At 50.1% G+C, this 18,341-nt stretch overlaps 1 protein-coding gene and 2 long non-coding RNA genes across 8 annotated transcripts in view; 1 reads left to right on the top strand and 2 right to left on the bottom strand.

Annotated features, from left to right (window-relative positions):
* THADA (THADA armadillo repeat containing) overlaps window positions 1-16,918 on the top strand; it is a 293,763-nt gene extending 276,845 nt beyond the window's left edge. For 3 of the 4 annotated variants that reach the window (XM_037066489.1, XM_037066492.1, XM_037066493.1), the window contains 2 exons: window positions 12,838-13,014; window positions 14,077-16,918. In XM_037066489.1, coding sequence (XP_036922384.1) covers window positions 12,838-13,014; window positions 14,077-14,472 — 573 coding nt within the window. In that variant the 3' untranslated portion in view covers window positions 14,473-16,918. The remainder of the gene's footprint in view (window positions 1-12,837; window positions 13,015-14,076) is intronic. The other variant, XM_037066490.1, reaches the window with a different exon arrangement.
* Window positions 3,456-18,156, bottom strand: LOC119001221 (uncharacterized). 3 transcript variants are annotated; one of them, XR_005069519.1, is made up of 3 exons: window positions 17,801-18,156; window positions 10,167-10,392; window positions 3,456-5,731 (listed from the first exon to the last, which is right to left on the bottom strand). It is a non-coding gene; the product is annotated as an uncharacterized LOC119001221 (long non-coding RNA). The 3 variants fall into 3 exon arrangements; XR_005069518.1 differs by lacking the exon at window positions 17,801-18,156 and adding an exon at window positions 10,511-10,797; XR_005069517.1 differs by lacking the exon at window positions 17,801-18,156 and having other exon boundaries at window positions 10,167-10,500.
* Window positions 9,039-9,962, bottom strand: LOC119001222 (uncharacterized). Its single transcript, XR_005069520.1, has 2 exons — window positions 9,920-9,962; window positions 9,039-9,761 (listed from the first exon to the last, which is right to left on the bottom strand). It is a non-coding gene; the product is annotated as an uncharacterized LOC119001222 (long non-coding RNA).
* Window positions 18,157-18,341: the final 185 nt, after the last annotated feature.

The raw sequence follows: 18,341 nt of genomic DNA, 5'->3' as shown, positions 1-18,341 counted from the left end.
GCAACCAGTGGATGTTCCTCTTGTACATCGAGAGGAATCTCCCTCTCTCTCCCCCTCCCTTCCCCTCTGTCTAAAAATAATGAAATCTAAAAAAGAAAAAAATGTGAATGAAAGCTATGCCACAAAAGTAACAGATGTCACTAAACTCTGGAGCGCTAGGCCAAAGAGTCTGGATACCATTTGCACCAGAGAACCAGTAAAGATTTTGAACAAATAAGTAATGTGATCAGAGCTACACATTAAGATTAATTCTGCTACAGTTTAATAGCTGCCATGTGCTTGGCACATGTGAAGGGCTCCATAAATATGTATTGAATGAGAGAGATAAATAGATGGATTAGGGAGAGGATGAAATTAAAGGTAGGGAGCATTCTTAGGAGGCCATTGTGATAGTTTGGGAAAGAAGCTAGCAAAGGAAGTAATGAAGACCCGTCAGGAAAGCCAAGAGGCTCCTTTGTTATATAAAACTCAAATAGAAGAAAAACTATCAAGTGGACAGGGTTGGTCAGCCATGCCAAACCCTGCCAAAAGGTCAGGTCACGGGGGGTAAGGATTGAAAAAATGTCATAAGAGAGTTGAGAAAGGGTTCAGTAGTGGGAAGTGAGAAGCCAACTTCAAAGAGTTTAGAAGTAAGGGGGAGACCGGCAAATAAAGGGCCCAAGTGTGGATCACTCTGCAACCTCATCTGTCTCCTCACCTGTCCCCACTTCAAAAGCAGCAAAACTGTGCTCTTTGCCTCTACACATTCTTCATGCAGCACCTTACGCCATCTCTATCAGTTTGATCCACCGCCATGCCCTTTTCTCCCATGTGTCTTTAGGGTCTCCTTCTCCATCCCAGAACTATCTCTCGTAAATATTGACATTAATCCTTTGCCCTAAAACCACATTTCCTAGACCCTGCTCTGCCTTCAAGCTAATATTTTAGAAGAATGATTAGAGCAATTCTGCAGGTGGGGAGGACAGACATCTGAGTTCATGTTGAGTGTCCTTTGTAGAAGACAAAATTATCTGTAAGAATGGGTGGTCAGGGAATGGGATCTTGGGACACAGACAAGGTGAATCAGCTTATACAGAGGTTCAGTTAGGAGTCACCACAAAAATGAATGAAAGAATTGTCAAGGGGCATTGAGAAGCCAGCCGAGATGACATGGCGTGAATTTATAGAGGGCCTAGTCAGCATGCTGTCTTTGGTGGAACCTGTAGCTGAAAGTGGGCAGAAGATGAGGGTTAGGGAGAGGTGGTCACGGAGCACTTTAGAGCCTGGTAACAGGTCGAATTGAACAGGGGTTGGGGGCTAGGGAGAACATCACTGGTCCAGGATATGCAGAGGGAGGCAAGTGATGGCCATGATAAGGGTCACGGTCAAGGACATGGTCAGGGTTAGAATGACTGGATAGTTTCAGTGGAGTAACTAGAAAGTGCAAAAGTTGTGTTAGGGATACTAGAGAGGTCATATGGTGTAGGAGCCATATTGTGTAGACTGTGTGGTTTAAATCCCATGTCCTAACCTGTCTCTGTTTATCTCATTACATGGAGCTCATAGAACCTTAAAAAGTCATTCTAATAATACATACGTGATTGGTACATATTAAGAACTTATGACAGTGCTTGCACATAAGTGATCAATAAATGTTAGCGATGATGGTGTTCATTTTTAAAAGTGATGAAAAATCTTAGAATCTGAGATCTTGAGCTTGAAGTAATTCTAAGGAATGACAGATTTTCAGATGCCATCATGGGTATTGTGGGTAGAGTGAAATTGGAGGTGGGCAGTAATGGGGGCTGAAGAAGGGTGAACCCAGATGCTGGAAGGGACATCTTCATGGATGTTGAAGTCACCAGTGGGGTGGTAGTGAGTCTGTGTCAGCGAGAAAGGCCAGGTCTCTAGTTAAGGTTGATAGGAATGGCAAGGTGCTTAGTATGGACTTCGAAAGAAGGGAGATTGTGGAGTGAGAAGAGGGAGAGGGTTGTCTAGAAATGGCGGTGGGGGCGGGGTGGACCTGAGCCTGCAGGGAGGAAAGAAGGAACCGCCTCTACTGGAGATTTAGGAGTATGGCAGGTTCTGCCAGGAGGAGAAAGAAATGGGGGAAAAATGAAAAATATGGAAAATTTTCTCACATTAGAACAGATTTTGAGTGAAAAGAGCTGTTTTTCATAGTAGCTTTTAAGAAAAACCATTCCCCGAGCTGGGGCAGTGGGGGACAAGTCTGAATAAGGCATGAGGATGGGGGAGGAAGTGGAAGGGAGATTTGAGAGTAGGTTCCAGAGAAAGCCAGTGGAAGGACACTGGCTGTGTCCTCACCTGGATTGTAGGATGTGCGACGTTAGACAAGCTGGCTCAGGACGGTGCACCAGTGCCGGGCGTGCCCCGGCTGGACGCCACTCCCTGACGGCCCCCCACCCCTCTGTGTCCCCGGGAGGGGGACACAGTTCTGTGTGCATTTCCCAGAGAGAGGGACCTGGAGAGCTGGAGTTGGGGGCTTCTGCTTTTAGAGAGCAGATGAATGGCTTTAAAGGAAAGGAAACAGGATACCAGCAAGCTTCCTGGCTGCGTTCTCTTCCAAAAGCACTGCTCTGTAATGTAATTGTGTTCGGACATTTTTTTTGCATGACGTCAGGGAATAGCCTTCTTTAAAAGCTTTCATGAAAAAGCACAACTATAAAACAGACTCAGGCAATGAAATAGAAACCAGGCGAGTGGGTCTGTGTAATTTGGGTAAAGAGATTTCTCCTTGCAGCATTGTGATCTGATCTCCACTCTTTGCATAAAATTCTGTTTCACGAGATCCACTTACATGAGTCTTACCTTGCAGGTGCTTTTAGATGTAAAATGTCTGTTTTGTTACTGAATGTGATGAGGTACAGGAAAGCAAGGGTCCCCTCCTCAGTGGTGGTTAAGACCGCCCTCCTAAAGCTTGTAACCTTTCTAATCCTCCAAGTCCTAAACTTCCCGTCCCTGTGTGAGCCCAATCCCAGCAGAGGGGAGGGAGGGCTAGCCCCATGCACACCTTCCTCTCTCCACCCCCCTCACCCCTGCTTACCCATACTTTCTGAAGAGGCACTCTCTTACCCACCTCCTTTTCTTTAAAGCCTCAGAGCCGCAGAATTGAATTTCCCATCATGCTCTGTTCTTGGCACACTCTCTGACTGCACCCCAAGCAGGTCCTTTCTTTTCTGTATTTTTTATCTGCATTGAGGTAAAATTCATCTACCATTTTAAAGTATACACTTCGGTGGCATTTAGTACATTTATAGTGTTACGCAACCGTCACTATCTAGTTTCGGGGCATTTTTGGCACCGCACACAGTCACACACACACAGAGCCCCCGTGATCATCCAGCAGCCACCCCCTCTCCCGTTCCCTCCCAGCCCCTGGCAGCCCCTGGTCTGCTGTCTGCCGCCACGAGTCTCCCCGCTCTGGAGAGTTCATGTAAATGAATCACATAGTACACGACCTCCGTGCCTGGCTTTTTACTAGGTATGTGCACGTGGTCCCGCCACGTCGTAGCACATGTCGGCACTTCGTTTCTTCTTCTGCCTGAGTAATTCTGTCGTGTGGACGCACCACGTTTCGTTTGTGCAGTCATCCGCTGATGGACACTGGGGTGGTTTCCACCTTTTGGCTGTTGGGGAGTGCTGCTGTGAACACTCGTGTGCAAGCTTTTCTCCGTGGACGTGGTCTCATATACCTGGGAGTGGCACTGCTGCATCATATGGTAGCTCTGTGTTTAACTTTTTGAGGAACTAGAGCCTTTCCTGGATGGGCATTCGCCCGGGTCTGCTGTGACCAGGATTAGTGGGTGGGTACCACCCCGTTCCCACTCGCCAAGACACATTGATCTCGTTCTACTAGATCTTGAAAGAGGCCAAGGGAATTAAACTCAGGAAGCAGGAGATGCTGGCAATCAGAAGGAAGGCGGTCGTGGTGCAGGTGGGGAAAGGATAGGGCGCTGAGAGGACTTGGGGCCACTGGAAAGTACTGGAAAGTACTGGACGAAGGTCGGGGGAGAATCGAGTGAGAAAGAAACTCAGTTGCCCGGGATGAAGGAACACGTGAACCTGAAACTCCCCATGCCCGGTATGGGTTTGTATCTGGCCCTCCCCCTTAACAACCTGTGGGAGTGCTCACGAATGAGTTGCTTCTCTATACCTTAGTAACCTTGAATGTGAAATGGCAACAGTCATTCTGTCTACTTATGTGACCTGCTTCTTGTCATCTTGGAGTTTTCCCATTGGGAAAACGTGAGTCCTAAGTCAATTGCTTAGCACAAGCCCCTAAGCAAGGGCCCAGTGGGTGGTATCTGCCATGTGCCTGGTGTAGCAGTGCGGTGATGCTGGGAAGGCCACAGAATGCCCTCCCCCGCCATCGGTAAACACAGTGTTGAGTGCCCTGCAGCTGTGAGCAGAGAAAGGTCCTAGTGGGCTGGAGAAATCCCGACCACAGGACCTGGGTCAGGTCCTGAGGCACAAGTAGGTCTGGCTAAGTCTAGGTGAGGAGGAAGGTCAGGGGAATGGTGAGTAAATCAAAGCCATAAGGGCAGGCCCAGGGAGCCGTGGGGAGACTGATGAGAGGAGAGCTTCGGCCAGGAGTCTCAGTGTCTGGTCAGCAAAGGCAAGGGGCCGACTTGGGGTGCTAGGACAGGAGTCTTCCCCAGCACCCCCATGTGGGGTCACAGACTCACACTGCCTGCAGGGGTGAGGTGGGAGGTGGTGGGGTAGTCCCCAGTTAGATGCACAGGCACCTCGGTAGGGTGTGGCCACCTGTTAGCACACTAAAATGCAGACCCAGAGACACCAGGTTCTAATTTTCTGAATGTTCAAAAGATAGTAGAGATTTGGAGTTTTACAAGAAACCTCCTGATTTTTCAAAAAAAAAAAAACACGTGAGCTGTTGCAAACCTGTGTGAAGACTGAACAGTCCCTTTGCACCTCTGTCCAGCTGCTTCTGGTGGGTCTCTGGGGGCCTCAGAGCCCCAGAGCTGCGTGTATCGGTGGGGTGCTGCTTCCACATGTGCTGTCTTTGGAACAGAGAGAAGCAGGAGGAAAGGGATCTATCTGGGCCACGTGAGGTCTGAATCCCCTCCAGACTTAAAAGCCCAGCCAGGATGGGAGTGGGGCTGGCTGAAGTCCAAGGACAGTGACCTGGAGCGGTGAGTGGGTGGGCAGCAGGCTCAGTGAGTGGGTGCAGCGCCGGCACTTAGTGCAGTGCGTGTTGGGGTTGCTGTGCCGTTGGGAGCACTGACTGGCACATTCGTTTCTCCTTTGAGAAGATTGTTTGGATATTCAGATGAAGAAGAAAGACTAACACCACAAATACCCATGGCTCCCCACACAGGCTTCTTGCTGGTTCTTCAAAGCTAGAGGTGCCACCCCTTTCCACTCACTGGGACACTGACCTTTGGGCCACTGGTTGCAGGGAGAGGTCACCTTGAGTGGTAAAGGCTGAGATGATGACCGTTGATGCTATAGCCTGGAAGTGCTCTTCCAGATCGCCACACCTGGAACCCCACCTCTGGGCCCTGGCTCCGATGGCCCCGAAGAGAAGAGCGAGCAGAGAGCCCTGGGCTCTGGGGGAGTTCATTGGCAGTCGGCAGCTGAACCAGGCTTCAGCTCCACACTTGTTTCTCGTGACTAATTAAAATACAGGCTCTTGCCCAGCTAAGGGAAGTGAGGAAGTCTGTGGAGAAGAGTGGAAATGATGGCATTTTCTGGAAAGTCGTAGTGAAACCTGTAAATATTTTCACTTATAAGAAGGCAGCACAATCACACACTGCCTTTGCCTCCCCGAGCCTGCTCCAGCCCATCTGCCCCTCCGTCTTCCCCTCTTACTCCCCTCCAAACACCCTCTTCAATGGTCAGGGCTGATGTCACCTCCCTTCGGTCGCAGCTGTGTATGGCTTCTGACTCCCTGACTGCCCTGGTTCCCCTCCATGAAGCACTCCCTCCTCCCACTCCACATTTTCCCCCCTTTCTGTCCTTTCATTACTGCTGCTGGGGGAGTAATTAGTCCCTGTCAGACACCATGTTGGACTGATTCCTGACACTCCATGTGTGTCGGCTTGCCTCTCACGAAACTATCTGCTCCCTGAAGAAAGGGGCTGGGATTTTCCCCATTTCTCCCAGTGGGCCCCGCACAGCGGTGACCGATAAATGCTGGCGGGAAGATAAAACTTGATTTGCTGGGTGAATGGGTGGGCAGGTGGATAGAGAGTTGGGTGGGTGGCAGGTGTGAGGGACTTTCCACAGATGCCTAATTCTCCTGAGCTCAGGACAGGATAAGTCAGCCCATCGCCATTTACTCAGCTTTCACTGTGCCGACTTGACCTCTCTAGGAAAGGACTAGGAAAGAGACTTGACCAATGGCCTCAGCCTGGAAGGTGTCTCCCCCCATGATACTTTAGAATCAGACTGTGGGCTGCTAATCCATTCTGTGCATTGGTTTTCAAAGTTGGCCAACATGGACCAAAAAATCAATGTTAGCATTTACCTTTTCATCAGTAAAGTTAAAAATGACCTCAGAGCCTGTGACTTGCCCATCTGCTTGCCTAGAAATGAATGACTACTTCTCTTAGTGGGGAGACAGAGGCTGGGACTTGTAGGAAAGCCTGGGTCTTCAGCCCCCCGCCCCACGGTGGGCCGCGTCACCCAGGTGGGAAAGAAGACATGCAGGGGAGCAAGGGAGAGTATCTGCCAGCCTGGAACCTGCCCTCACAGGCGAGCTCCGGCATGGCCCGGGCAGCAGCAAGAGGAAGCCCTGCAGCAGCCCCGAAGCCTCTTGTCTGCTCCTCTCCCATCCAATCTGAGTGACTTATCCATTCACCGGCATGGAACGCACAGGCTTAATCAGTTCTAAATGCTCATTTGTTGGCTTTCCAACTTGCTTCCAAATGACTGAATGCTAATGCCCCTCTATAGGCCTACCATAGACATACCCGCAGACCGTGCCCATCTGAAGCTCCCCCAGAGGGGCCTCGCGTATTTCCACTCTTGCTTTAGCTGGGTAGCCAGCAGGCAGTCCAGTCCCCAAGGTGATTCACTTCTCCTCACTGCCCTTTTCCACCCCTGGCTCCTGCAGCTGGGGCTCTGGACCACTCCACTGAGTGCCTGATGGCCTCGCTGCTGCCCAGGCGTAAGCCTTTCTTCCCACCTAGGCCACCAGCTTCCTGAGGACAGGATGTGTCAGCTACTCATCTTGCATTCCCACAAGCCTTAGCACAGAACGGGCCCCATAGAGGGCCATCGGCACCTATGCCCCAACTATCTGGGGCCAGGCCAGGCAGCGCAGCTCCTCCAGGAAGCTTCCTGGGGCCCCTCTCCACCTCCTGACAACCTGCTGGCCCCGCAGAGCCCTCCAACACCGGAGGCCTGGGCCCCACAAGCAAGTCTGAGGGCTTGAGGCATTTGCCCGGGCTCCTCAAGTAGAATTCGAGCTCTTCCAAGGCGGGACTGTGGCCCGGCTTCCTCCCAGCAACTGGAACTAACCTGGGCACATAGTGGGTTTTTAAAAATTGTAACAGCTTTACTGAAATACAGCATGTACATACTGTGCAAGTCGCCCCCTTAAAAAGTNGCACCTATGCCCCAACTATCTGGGGCCAGGCCAGGCAGCGCAGCTCCTCCAGGAAGCTTCCTGGGGCCCCTCTCCACCTCCTGACAACCTGCTGGCCCCGCAGAGCCCTCCAACACCGGAGGCCTGGGCCCCACAAGCAAGCCTGAGGGCTTGAGGCATTTGCCCGGGCTCCTCAAGTAGAATTCGAGCTCTTCCAAGGCGGGACTGTGGCCCGGCTTCCTCCCAGCGACTGGAACTAACCTGGGCACATAGTGAGTTTTTAAAAATTGTAACAGCTTTACTGAAATACAGCATGTACATACTGTGCAAGTCGCCCCCTTAAAAAGTACGATTCAGTGTTTTTTAGCGTATTCATAGAGTTATGCAACCATCAACACAGTTTTAGGACATTTCCATCGCTCTGAAAAGGAATCCCGCGCCCTTTACCCTTCCTTTCACCTCTGTTAGTTTCCTGTGGCCGCTGTAACAAACCACCACAAACTTGATGGTTGAATCGCACCTGCAAAGAGCCTTTTTCCAAGTAAGGTAACCTTCACAGGTTCCAGGACTTGACATGAAATCTTCAGGAGGCCGTTTTCTCAGCTTTCTGTCCTCCCCACGCCCCAGCCCAGCTCTAATTCACATACCATAAAATACGCCACATTCGAGTGCACAGATGTACACATGTTAGCATATTCGTATGGTTGTGTAGCCATCGCCACTATCTGATTCCAGAGCATTTCCATCAACCCCCAGTGAAACACAGTGTCTGTCAGCAGTCCTTCCTCCTCTCCCTACCCTCCCACCCCCGGCGGCCACTAATCTTTCTGTCTATGATTCGCCTCTTCTGGACATTTCTTGGAAGTGGAATTATACAACATGTGGTCTGTTGAATCTGGCTTCTTTCTTTCACTTAGCATAATGTTTTCAGGGCTCATTTGTACTGTCGCAGGTACCAGTACTTCTTTCCTTTGTGTCCGAGTAATATTCCATTGTCTGGCTACACCACGTCTCAGTTACCCATTCATTGGTTAATGGATGCTTTTGGTGTTTCCACTTACTGGCGGTGATGAACAATGCTGCCCTGAGCACTCGTGCAAGTTTTGGTGTGGACTTAGGTCTTAGCTGGATGCCTGAGAGTGGGGGGACGCTTAGAGACTGTTTTCCACTTTACATTCCTGCCTACAGTGTATGAGAATTCGTTTCTGCACATCTTCACCAAAACTTACTACCTGGCTTTTTTATTATAGTTCCCAGTGGATTTAGTATTTTACTGTGGTTTTGATTTGCATTTTCCTGATGGTTACTGATACTAACTAAGCATCTTTTCGTGTGCTTAATTGTCCATTTGTATATCTTCTGTGGAGAAACACCTATTAAGATCCCTTGCCCATGTTTTAATTGGGTTTTCTCATTGGACTTTAAGAGTTCTTTACATATTCTAGAGCCAAGTCCCCTGTCAAGTACAGGATTTGCAGATATTTCCTCCAGTTCTGTGAGTTGTCTCTTCACTTTCTTAATGGTATTCTTTGAAACATAAAAGTTTTCAATCTTGATGAAGTCTAACTTTCCTTTTGTTATTTGTGCTTTTGATGTCATTTTAAGAAACCATTGCCTAATACAAAATCACAGTGCTTTCCTTCTGTTCTTGTCTATGACTTTTATAGTTTCAGCTCTTAAATTTCAGTCTTTGATACATTTTGGGTTAATTTTTGTGTGTGGTGTGAGGTGGGGGTCCAGTTTCAGTCTTCGCATGTGGACACCCAGCTGTCCCGGCTCCCACGGTTCTTTACCCGTCCCGCCCCCAGTTAAAGGTTTGGCACCCTGGTCAGACACTCCTCGGCTCTCAGTGTGAGGGCTCGTTCCGGACACCCAGTTCATCCCGCTGGTCTGTGTGTCTCTGTCCTTAGGCCCTGCCGCACTGTCTTGATACCTTTGTTGTTAAGTTTTGTTGTGAGTTTTGAAGTCAGCATGTGTGAGTCCTCCAGTTTTGTTATATTTTTCCCAACTGTTTGGCTGTTCAGGCACACACCACGTTTTCCAGACATACTCATTGGTTGGTCACCTGCAGTCTTACTTCTCTGATGGACCAGCAAGCCTCAGAGAGTCTGGCTGGCCTTTGTCTTTAGGTAAAAATTCCCTCTTCCTACGCGTTGGCCTCCCCTTCACAAGGCATCTGGAGGTAGAGACGTGCACCATTCTGGCTGTGCTGAGCCCAGGACAAGGCAGTAAAAAGAAGGAACATGGGGGGTGCATCTGGCCCCTCAAGCAGATGGTCTAAACAACACATCGTGCTCCCACCCCAGCTCAGCTGTCCTCCCGCTTTCCCCCTCGTCTCTCGGGGTCAGCATTTGGGCAGTTATACACCTACCTGGATCCACCTGTGGCCAGCGCGCCCGTGCTCCTCTTGNCAAGGCATCTGGAGGTAGAGACGTGCACCATTCTGGCTGTGCTGAGCCCAGGACAAGGCAGTAAAAAGAAGGAACATGGGGGGTGCATCTGGCCCCTCAAGCAGATGGTCTAAACAACACATCGTGCTCCCACCCCAGCTCAGCAGTCCTCCCGCTTTCCCCCTCGTCTCTCAGGGTCAGCATTTGGGCAGTTATACACCTACCTGGATCCACCTGTGGCCAGCGCGCCCGTGCTCCTCTTGTGCCTCTGTCGTTCCCAACACTCTCCTACCACATCCTGAGCGTGTGGCAGTCTGGCCTTCCTGGTGGCATCTCTGGTCCGCTCCATGTGCCTTTGACGGACCCAACAGGAGTGTTCCCTGAGCTGCAGGCACTGAATTTGCTGGTACAGGAAAATTTTTTCTTCCCCGTGGGGCTTTCAGTCCTTGCCTTAAGGAGACAATAACACAGAAGGGTGGGGAGAAGGGGGTGAATCAGAGGGCAGATCGTTTACAAAGGCTTCGAGATAAGCAGACCTGCTGCTGGTGCCACAATACTGAGGGCTTACAGCTTTTACCTTTCTTCGAAATACGGCCCTCAGCTGGGAGCTTTTTTAATGCCTGAAAGTGATAAAACCAAGTCCGACTTCTTCATCTCCATGGAGTGCTGGGAGAGTTTCTCCATTGCCTCTCTGCAGGGTAGAGACAGCCTGTGCACTGAGGTCAGCTTGGCCTAATGCCACCACTACTGACTGTGTGAACTTGGACCTGTTTACCCAACCTCTATGAGCATAGCTTCCCCATTTGTTTAATAGCGATACTTCCCTCCTGGTGGTGGGAGCAATTAGGGTTCAATCGAAGGAAAGTGTTTATTATCAACAGTAATGCTAGTTAACCATTTATTGAATGCTTTCTTTGTGGCAATTCCTATGTTAGTGTTCAAACTAAAGTAAGTGGGGTAAAGGGAAGATTTCTTGATCTCCAGAGCCATAAACTGGCGTGATTTGAGTATCTGCTATATGTTTAATCCTATACTGGTCTTCATGTGTATGTTTAATTCTTCGAGGTTTGAAAGAAGCCAATTAATTCCACCTCCTTCCCATATAGTGAAGGCTGGACCAACACCTGGCTCAGACCTACAGCCAAAATGCACCTTCAGCCATGGCTGGTGTGACCCAGTTGGAGCATTGTCCCATAAACCGAAGGGTTGTGGGTTCGATTCCCAGTCAGGACACGTGCCTAGGTTGCAGGTTCAGTCCCCAGTTGGGGCGTGTATAAGAGGTCACCAGTCAATGTTTCTCTCCCTCTCTCTAACCCTCCCTTCTTCTCTCTCTAAAGAAAGAAAGAAAAAAAAGAAAATGCATTCCTTTTTCTTTCCTGGTTAAATCCTGGTTCCAGACTGCAGACCAGCAGCATGGAGAACAGGGGAACTAAGGAGCAGGTGTCCTGGGGGTTGATGTGGACTCCAAATGTGGTAACATGGGTCCTTGGGCTGCTTCCCAAGTCAAGGCTCTGCCCTATGCGCTCCTGTAATCCTGGCTCTGCTAGAGGTCGCCAACCCTGCTCACCTTCTCGTAAGGATGGCGAGATCTCTGGAATGCCATGCTAATTCTCCAAATCCTGCTCTGCGTGCACCTTGAAACCTGTCGATTTCGGTTTCTTTATAGCCGCTTAACGCTCTGTGACTGTACACAGTGTATTAACCTGTGCGAGCCCTGGATTCCTCATCTGTGAAGTAAGGGTGGTTGGGCCCTAGCTCCTAACGGGCCTTCATAATGAGCTAAGCCTGGCTCAACACCATGGGGAACGCAGCCTTCTGTTCTAGATGCTGAGCCTTCTCCCTGTGTGCTGAGCATGCGTCTTTGGGGGCCCAGTGGTCAGGGACAGGTCTGTGGGCTGGCATTGGAAATGTGGGTTTGGAAAAGACAAGGCAGGTTACTGAAAGACAGGACTGGTGCACGATGGATTCACAGAAGTTCATTGTCTGGTGGTGGGATTCCAGGCCCGTTTCAGACCTCCTCCAGGCTGGGGGTGGGAGGTGTAGGGTGCTGGGGGAAGTGTCGACACCCTGCACCTCCCTTCAAACCCATATGTAGGACTGTCTCCAGCAAAATGGTGAAGTAAGCACTGGTTTCCCCAAGGCGCCCACTTCCTCTCTCAGCACCCTTCACCCAGCCAGTTAGGAAGATGAGCGTCTGAAATACAAATCCACTCTAAGCAGAGGGCAACGAAATCTAAGCCAGTTGCAGCCCACCACCTATTGTACAGCATGTGAACCACAGCGTAGCGGTTTTTACATTTCTAGACTGTGGGGGGGTGGATCAAAAGAAGGATATTTTGTGATATGAAAATTAGGTGAAATTCAAATTTTATTGGGACACAAATAAAGTTTTATTGGAACACAGCCACAACCATTTGTTTGCCTATTGTCTATGGCTAATTTCAACAGAGCTGAGTAGTTGTGACAGTCTAAATTATTTATTCCCTGGCCCTTTAAGAACAAGTTCGCTGATGCCCTGCTTTAGGGTGTTAGAGATTCTATGTGTTATGTACCCAATGGCATCTGCAGTTGGAGGAAGGGACAGGCCAATGGGATTTGGGCATGGTGGCAGGGCTACAGAGGAGACGCTGGGTGGGAAGCCTTCCTGATAGCCTTCCAACCACACTAGACAGCTCGAATGTCTAGTCCTGCAGGTGGGGTTGCTTCTGTCCGCACTGTGAGGGGCAGCACAGCAGTGATGCGCTTCAGGCCATGACTCTTGCTGTGTGGACAGCAGAACTCAGAGTGGGTTAATGATTCTTAGTGGGCCTATCTCGCCAGTGGTTTCACCAGAGTCCTACGGAGCCTTCCGGGTTGGCCCCGAGCAGTGCATTCATCTCTCACCTCTCTCTCGTTTCCACAGAATTTGCCTTCTGCCAGGTGGATGCCTCCATCGCCTTGGATCTGGCCCTGGTTGTGCTGTGTGACCTGCTCCAGCAGTGGGACCAGCTGGCCTCTGGGCTCCCAGTCCTGCTGGGGTGGCTGTTGGAAGACAGTGGTGACCTCCCGGTCTGTGTGGAGAGCGAGCATCAGGTAGTCCTAGGGTCTCAGGGCGGTGGAGATGAGGTTGGAGTGCCCTAAACCCGCTGGATGCCGCACCTGTCAGGCTTCCTCGGGCCTGAAGTGCCCGCAGAAACAGTGCTTCTGGATGCCCAGAGCAATAGCCGGTTGGGAAACTCTCCAGATGACCATGGCAGCCTGCTGGGTGCTGCTGGGTGTCGTGCTGGCTTTTGGGGTTCTGGTCTATGTGGAGAGAGGACTTTGAAAGAGGCTCCTCGGAAGTTGAGAGGTGAATTGCGGAGAACCCTTACTAGTCAACATTGGAGGAGTCAGGGGCTCCCCAGGGTTACATCTGGAAGTGAAACATTTCCAGAGAATCAGGGCCCTTCCAAGGTATTTGCTGCTCGAAGAAAACTGTTAGCCCCTCCTGGTGAGAGACTAGTCAACGTCTAGGAAAACCAAGGGCTAAGACAAGCAGCAAAGGCATCTCAAGAACTTCGGTTCATATCCACCAGTGTCTGACTCAGATGCCTTTCTTGGCGTCACCAGCAGGCTGGGAGTTCAGAAAGCAACCAGTTTATGGGAAATTCAGAAACAAGATGAAGTGTCTGTGATACAATGACCTTGCAAATACCCAACGTTGTAGAAATTTGATGTCATACTCAAAAACTAGTTAGTGTCTCGAGTGTGGTAATCTGCCGTTTGTTCTGCTGCCGAGAGTTCCCTTCCTCCCTCCTTGCTGATTTCTAGATGTACCTTTTAGGTACAGGGCCCACTGCCATGTTGAGGTCCCCTTTTCAGCACCAGGCCCCCAAAATATCCTGGCTTAGAACCACAAACACATCTTTATCAAAGGTCATGTTAAGTCTAGAGAAAAAAATTCCTCTCCAGTCGAGAAGCACAACAAGTGAAAATAGAAGGTGCCCTTCAAGACTGCAAGTGGTTTGTATCCGCTGGTGTTGACAGGCGAGAATGGGCCCTCTCTCTGGTGGGGGAGGGGACACACCTCTTCTGCGTCTGATAGGACTCTGCCCTGGACCAGGGCTTGCGAACACCCCCTGGAAGACTGACTTTCGGCCTTTTCATTTGATTTAGGTAGAAGACGACTACCTGTTTGAAAAAGCAGAAGTCAACTTTTGGGCCGAGACCCTGATCTTTGTAAAATACCTCTACAAGCACCTCTCTCACCTCCTCTCCAAGTGCAGCTCGAGTCCCCTCAGCCCTGACCAGCTCCGCCATCTTCAAAGGACAGCGTCAGAGCAGCGCCACCTCCTTTCCCAGCTCTTGGAAGGGCTGCCACCCTCCACTGAGTTTTTGAAGACAGTGGAGTTCACGAGATTGCGCATTCAGGAGGAAAGGACTTTGGCTTGCCTGAGGCTGCTGGCCTTTCTGGAAGGAAAAGAAGGGGAGGACACCCTTATTCTCAGTGCTTCGAATGCTCCGGCAGAAGCAAATCCGTCGACTCTTCCAGGAACAGAAATGGCTTGTTGAATAAAGAAGACTTTGGGGTTGGGGGTGAGCATGGACTAGTCTCCATTAAACCTTCAGGAAATGTGTTGAACATAAATTCAGGGGTTTTTTTCCCCTTCATACCTCCCTGACTTCTGTGAAGCTAGTTTTCTTACAGAGGGGTTTTTCTTCAGTTCACTCAGTCCAGGTAGCCTGGTTTATTGCAGCTACTGTAGGAAGTGAGGCTACCACACTGAATATTCACTCTGTTTCCAGGTGCGGGCCACCTGTGGGTCTCAATTAGTCTTTCCCGTCCGTCCCCCAGGACCTCGGCCATCCAGCCACCGCCAGCCTGTGTTTCCTATGAATTGACTGCACAGAGTTGGGTTTTGACACACGATTTCCACCCCCCCAACTTTTTTTTTTTGGCTCAATGTAGGAGCTGGATTTGTTGGCAAACAGCCCATTTGGTCAGAATCCCAAATTTTATTTCATTTTAGCTAAAGCAGAAATATGTTCCAAATGCAGGATCCTGAGTGTTAAGGATAAACTTCATACAAATAGTTTCATTTTTATTGCCCGCATGTGAGTCCTGAGTGACTTACACATACCATCCTAATTATTAAAAGAGCCATTGAGAGCTCCTACCCCCCAAGAAAATGTTTGTGCTGATGGATGCTAGGAGACCCAATTTGCCGCCCAGTGAAAGCATAGAGCCTTGGCTGTCAGAAGGAGCCTGGGGAAAGGAGATCCAGAATGAATGATGTCTTTTTTGATGCCTACACTGTTTACTATCATTTTCTTAGTGGCAATAACAAGACGTTTCTCAGGATGCTAGGAAACACATTTATACATTTCAGTAATTTAATCTAGAATCTGGAGGCTTGTCTGCCTTTCCAAGCCTCGCTCTCTTCCTCAGTTACCCAGCAGGTGGCACTCTTGCACACGTTTTGCTGCTGGTCCTGTTTTCTCCGTTGACTTGCCTTTTTCAAATTGTAGTTTCAGAGTAAGTGTAACCCGCATGCAGTTATATTGAAATTCATACCTTGGATGGGTCATAGCCTTATCCACATTCATTTTTAAAAGGTTTTATTTACTTATTTTTAGGGAGGGGAAAGGAGGGAGAAAGAGAGGGAGAAAAATATCAATGTGCCAAAGAAACATTGGTGGGTTGCCTCTCACACAAGCCCCTGACCTGGGACCTGGCACATGCCCTGACTGGGAATCCAAATGGCAACCTTTCGGTTTGTGGGACGACACCCAACCCACTGAGCCACACCAGTCAGGCCACATTACTTTTTCTTCCTGGTCATCTGAATAAGCCATTTCAGGAACAGTATATAAACTTGGTCCAGCTTTTAGGATCTGTAAATACTTTTATATACTCAGGTAAGCAGTCACTTAGAATTATATTATCAATGTTTGAGGGTCTGAAGGGGCAGTTTGCAGGAGAGTTTGGTATGATCATTTCCTGCTGCAGAAAGGGTTATATTTCAGATATAATGGCTCTTTGAAAGAAAATCATCAACACTAAAAACACAGCCATATTGGAAGTATAAACAAAGGACTCTATGGGAAGAGGCCTGGAGAAAAGTTAACTTTGTGTCCAAAGATTTGTCCTAAAGAGAACAGGAAATTTCCTGGGTGGTTTTACACCATTCAGGTATAAAACCTGAATGTGTTTTTTGTTTTGTTTGGGGGGTGGTGGTGGTTTATGATCCTGAATTAACTTCCTGGTTAGGCACCTGTATAGCCCATACACATTGGACGGGAAGTTGTCAGCCTATTTCTTTTGCCCTGAGAAGACTTGGCTGGTGAGAAGTTAGGGAATTGTTGGCATAATGTGCTGATAGCCATGGTAGAGTATCATGACATTGACCCCAGCAAAGCCCAGCATTCCATTTTTTCTCCATTTAAAATGAACTAAGAACAGTCACACAATAAAAATGTTTTACACCAGCAGGTGCTCTGTACCAAAGCACGTTTCTAATGCCACCTCCAGAATCCTACCCAGCATGCTGGGGGGGGGGGGTGCTCTCGTAATTACCCCAGGTTTTGACCTTGGCTGGCCATGGCCAGCCTGAGAGGGCAGCAGGGACAGAGGTACCACAGTTCTGTATCTTAACTTCTGTTGCTGGCCTCCAGTAGCATTGGCTAGGGAAATGGCTCTCTCACACTTTTCCTGATTCCCAGAGAAGTTGTAGAATACCTCCTTTCAGTGCCACCCTCAAATTGTTGTTGGGAGTTATTTCAACAAAGAACAAAGCAGAACAGTCAGGATTCTGGGAGTGTCAGCCACCCAAGTCCAGCCCTGTCTAGGGCCCAGAGTAGGCTGGGTCAGTCCTAAGAGGTCACTTCCCTAGAGTCCAACATTTGGTGCCCCTAGCTCTGCATTTATGATTCTGTGGACCTCTACTCATCTGGCCATAGGCCTGGCTTCCTCAGTTTATGCTTTGTAAATTTGTTTCAATAAATAAGATGGATCACACTTGTTTATCTTTTATACACCTTTAAGAACCCATTTGCACCTTGACAAAGGTGAGGAGTAAATCAGGAATTGTCTTAGTTTTACCAGAAAACCGAAGTACAAAAGAGTACTTATCACATGGCTTGCAAGGGCGGTCTGAACTCCAAGCCCTAAATTTCTGATCCTAAAGTCCTTGCAGCTCTCCCGACTCCAGCTCCCTGGGCAGGTGTGGACGGAGTGCAGCAGTGGGTACTGCATTCAAGCTGAACTCTAAGGAGTCCAGTTCTGATTGCCAGGCCTACCTAGCTCATTCCCTTCCAGATTAACAGAGGAAATGAGCTCTTACTGGAAATGAGGGCAATGAAACATAAGAAATCAGATCAATTTTGGAAGGGGGCTTGGGTCCTATAGGTCCCTTCCCTGATACTACAGGATCTTCCACCTTAGGCCCAGCAAAAGCCTAGGCTGCCCAGTGTGCAAAATCATGAGCCGGGCTCCAGCCTTTTGACCACATACTTACAGACCGGGAGTGACAAGTGTCCCGCGCCAGACTTTTTATCTGCCCAAGAGTTGGGACTGTCAGCAGCTTTAGCTTTACTGGGCGCTAGGGGGTGTGTCTGCCCCATACCCGGAGCGTGCCCGTGGCAGAGCATTTCCCAGCACAAGATTCTGGGGTGTGGGGCTCGCAGGAGGAAACGGCGGCGGGGTGGGGGGGACGGGGGAGGGGGGGCGCGAGTTCATCATCTGAGTCCTCAGTGCCCAGAGCCTGCGGCCCACAAGGAGCAAACACGGGGAGGGAAGGGGCTTTGAAGGCGCGCCTGGCCAAGGCGGCTGAGGACAGCGGGGGAACTGGCTGACAGCTGCACCCTAACCTCTGCGAGGGCTGGGGAAGGCCGGACTGACCAGCAGACGGACGCGGTGGCGGGAAGTCGCCTCCATGATTGCTGATCTCTGCCGTCCTTTCCTCCAGGCTGCCCTGTAGACTCCCCCGCCCGGGACACCCCAAGCAGCTCAGCGCCTTTGGCCCTGGCTCAAGGTCTTGTGACGTGATTAGCAAAGCCAGCGCCTTGTCCTCAGACTCTGAGCGCTACCCCGCAGGCCCAGAAGTTCAGTCCCTGTTTACTGCAGCCTGGGCGGGGAGCGGGGCGGAGAAACCAGCCCAGGCTCCTCCCTACAAGAGTGCCGCGGCAGCCTCGCGCATCGCCGCCCCCACCCCCACCGTGTCTCCACGTGCAGTCGGGTTAGAGCCTCCATCCGCTGTAGTCAGACCCAGAGCTTCCACCCCAACCCGCCCTACAGCCGCGGAACCCTTTGCAAACCAGTGGGGCCGAGCGGACGCTTGCATTTTGCAATTCCCGCGCCCAGCATAAAACCCAGGATGGGAGATAAAAGCTCCGCAATTTCGCCTAGCAGGATCGGGCGGGGACAGACTCGTCCAGGACTG

The sequence above is a fragment of the Sturnira hondurensis genome, unplaced genomic scaffold (genome assembly GCF_014824575.4).
Source record: "Sturnira hondurensis isolate 20B ecotype Veracruz unplaced genomic scaffold, ASM1482457v3 Scaffold0016663, whole genome shotgun sequence".
Lineage (NCBI taxonomy): Eukaryota > Metazoa > Chordata > Mammalia > Chiroptera > Phyllostomidae > Sturnira > Sturnira hondurensis.
This window is presented reverse-complemented; position numbering and strand designations above follow the sequence as displayed.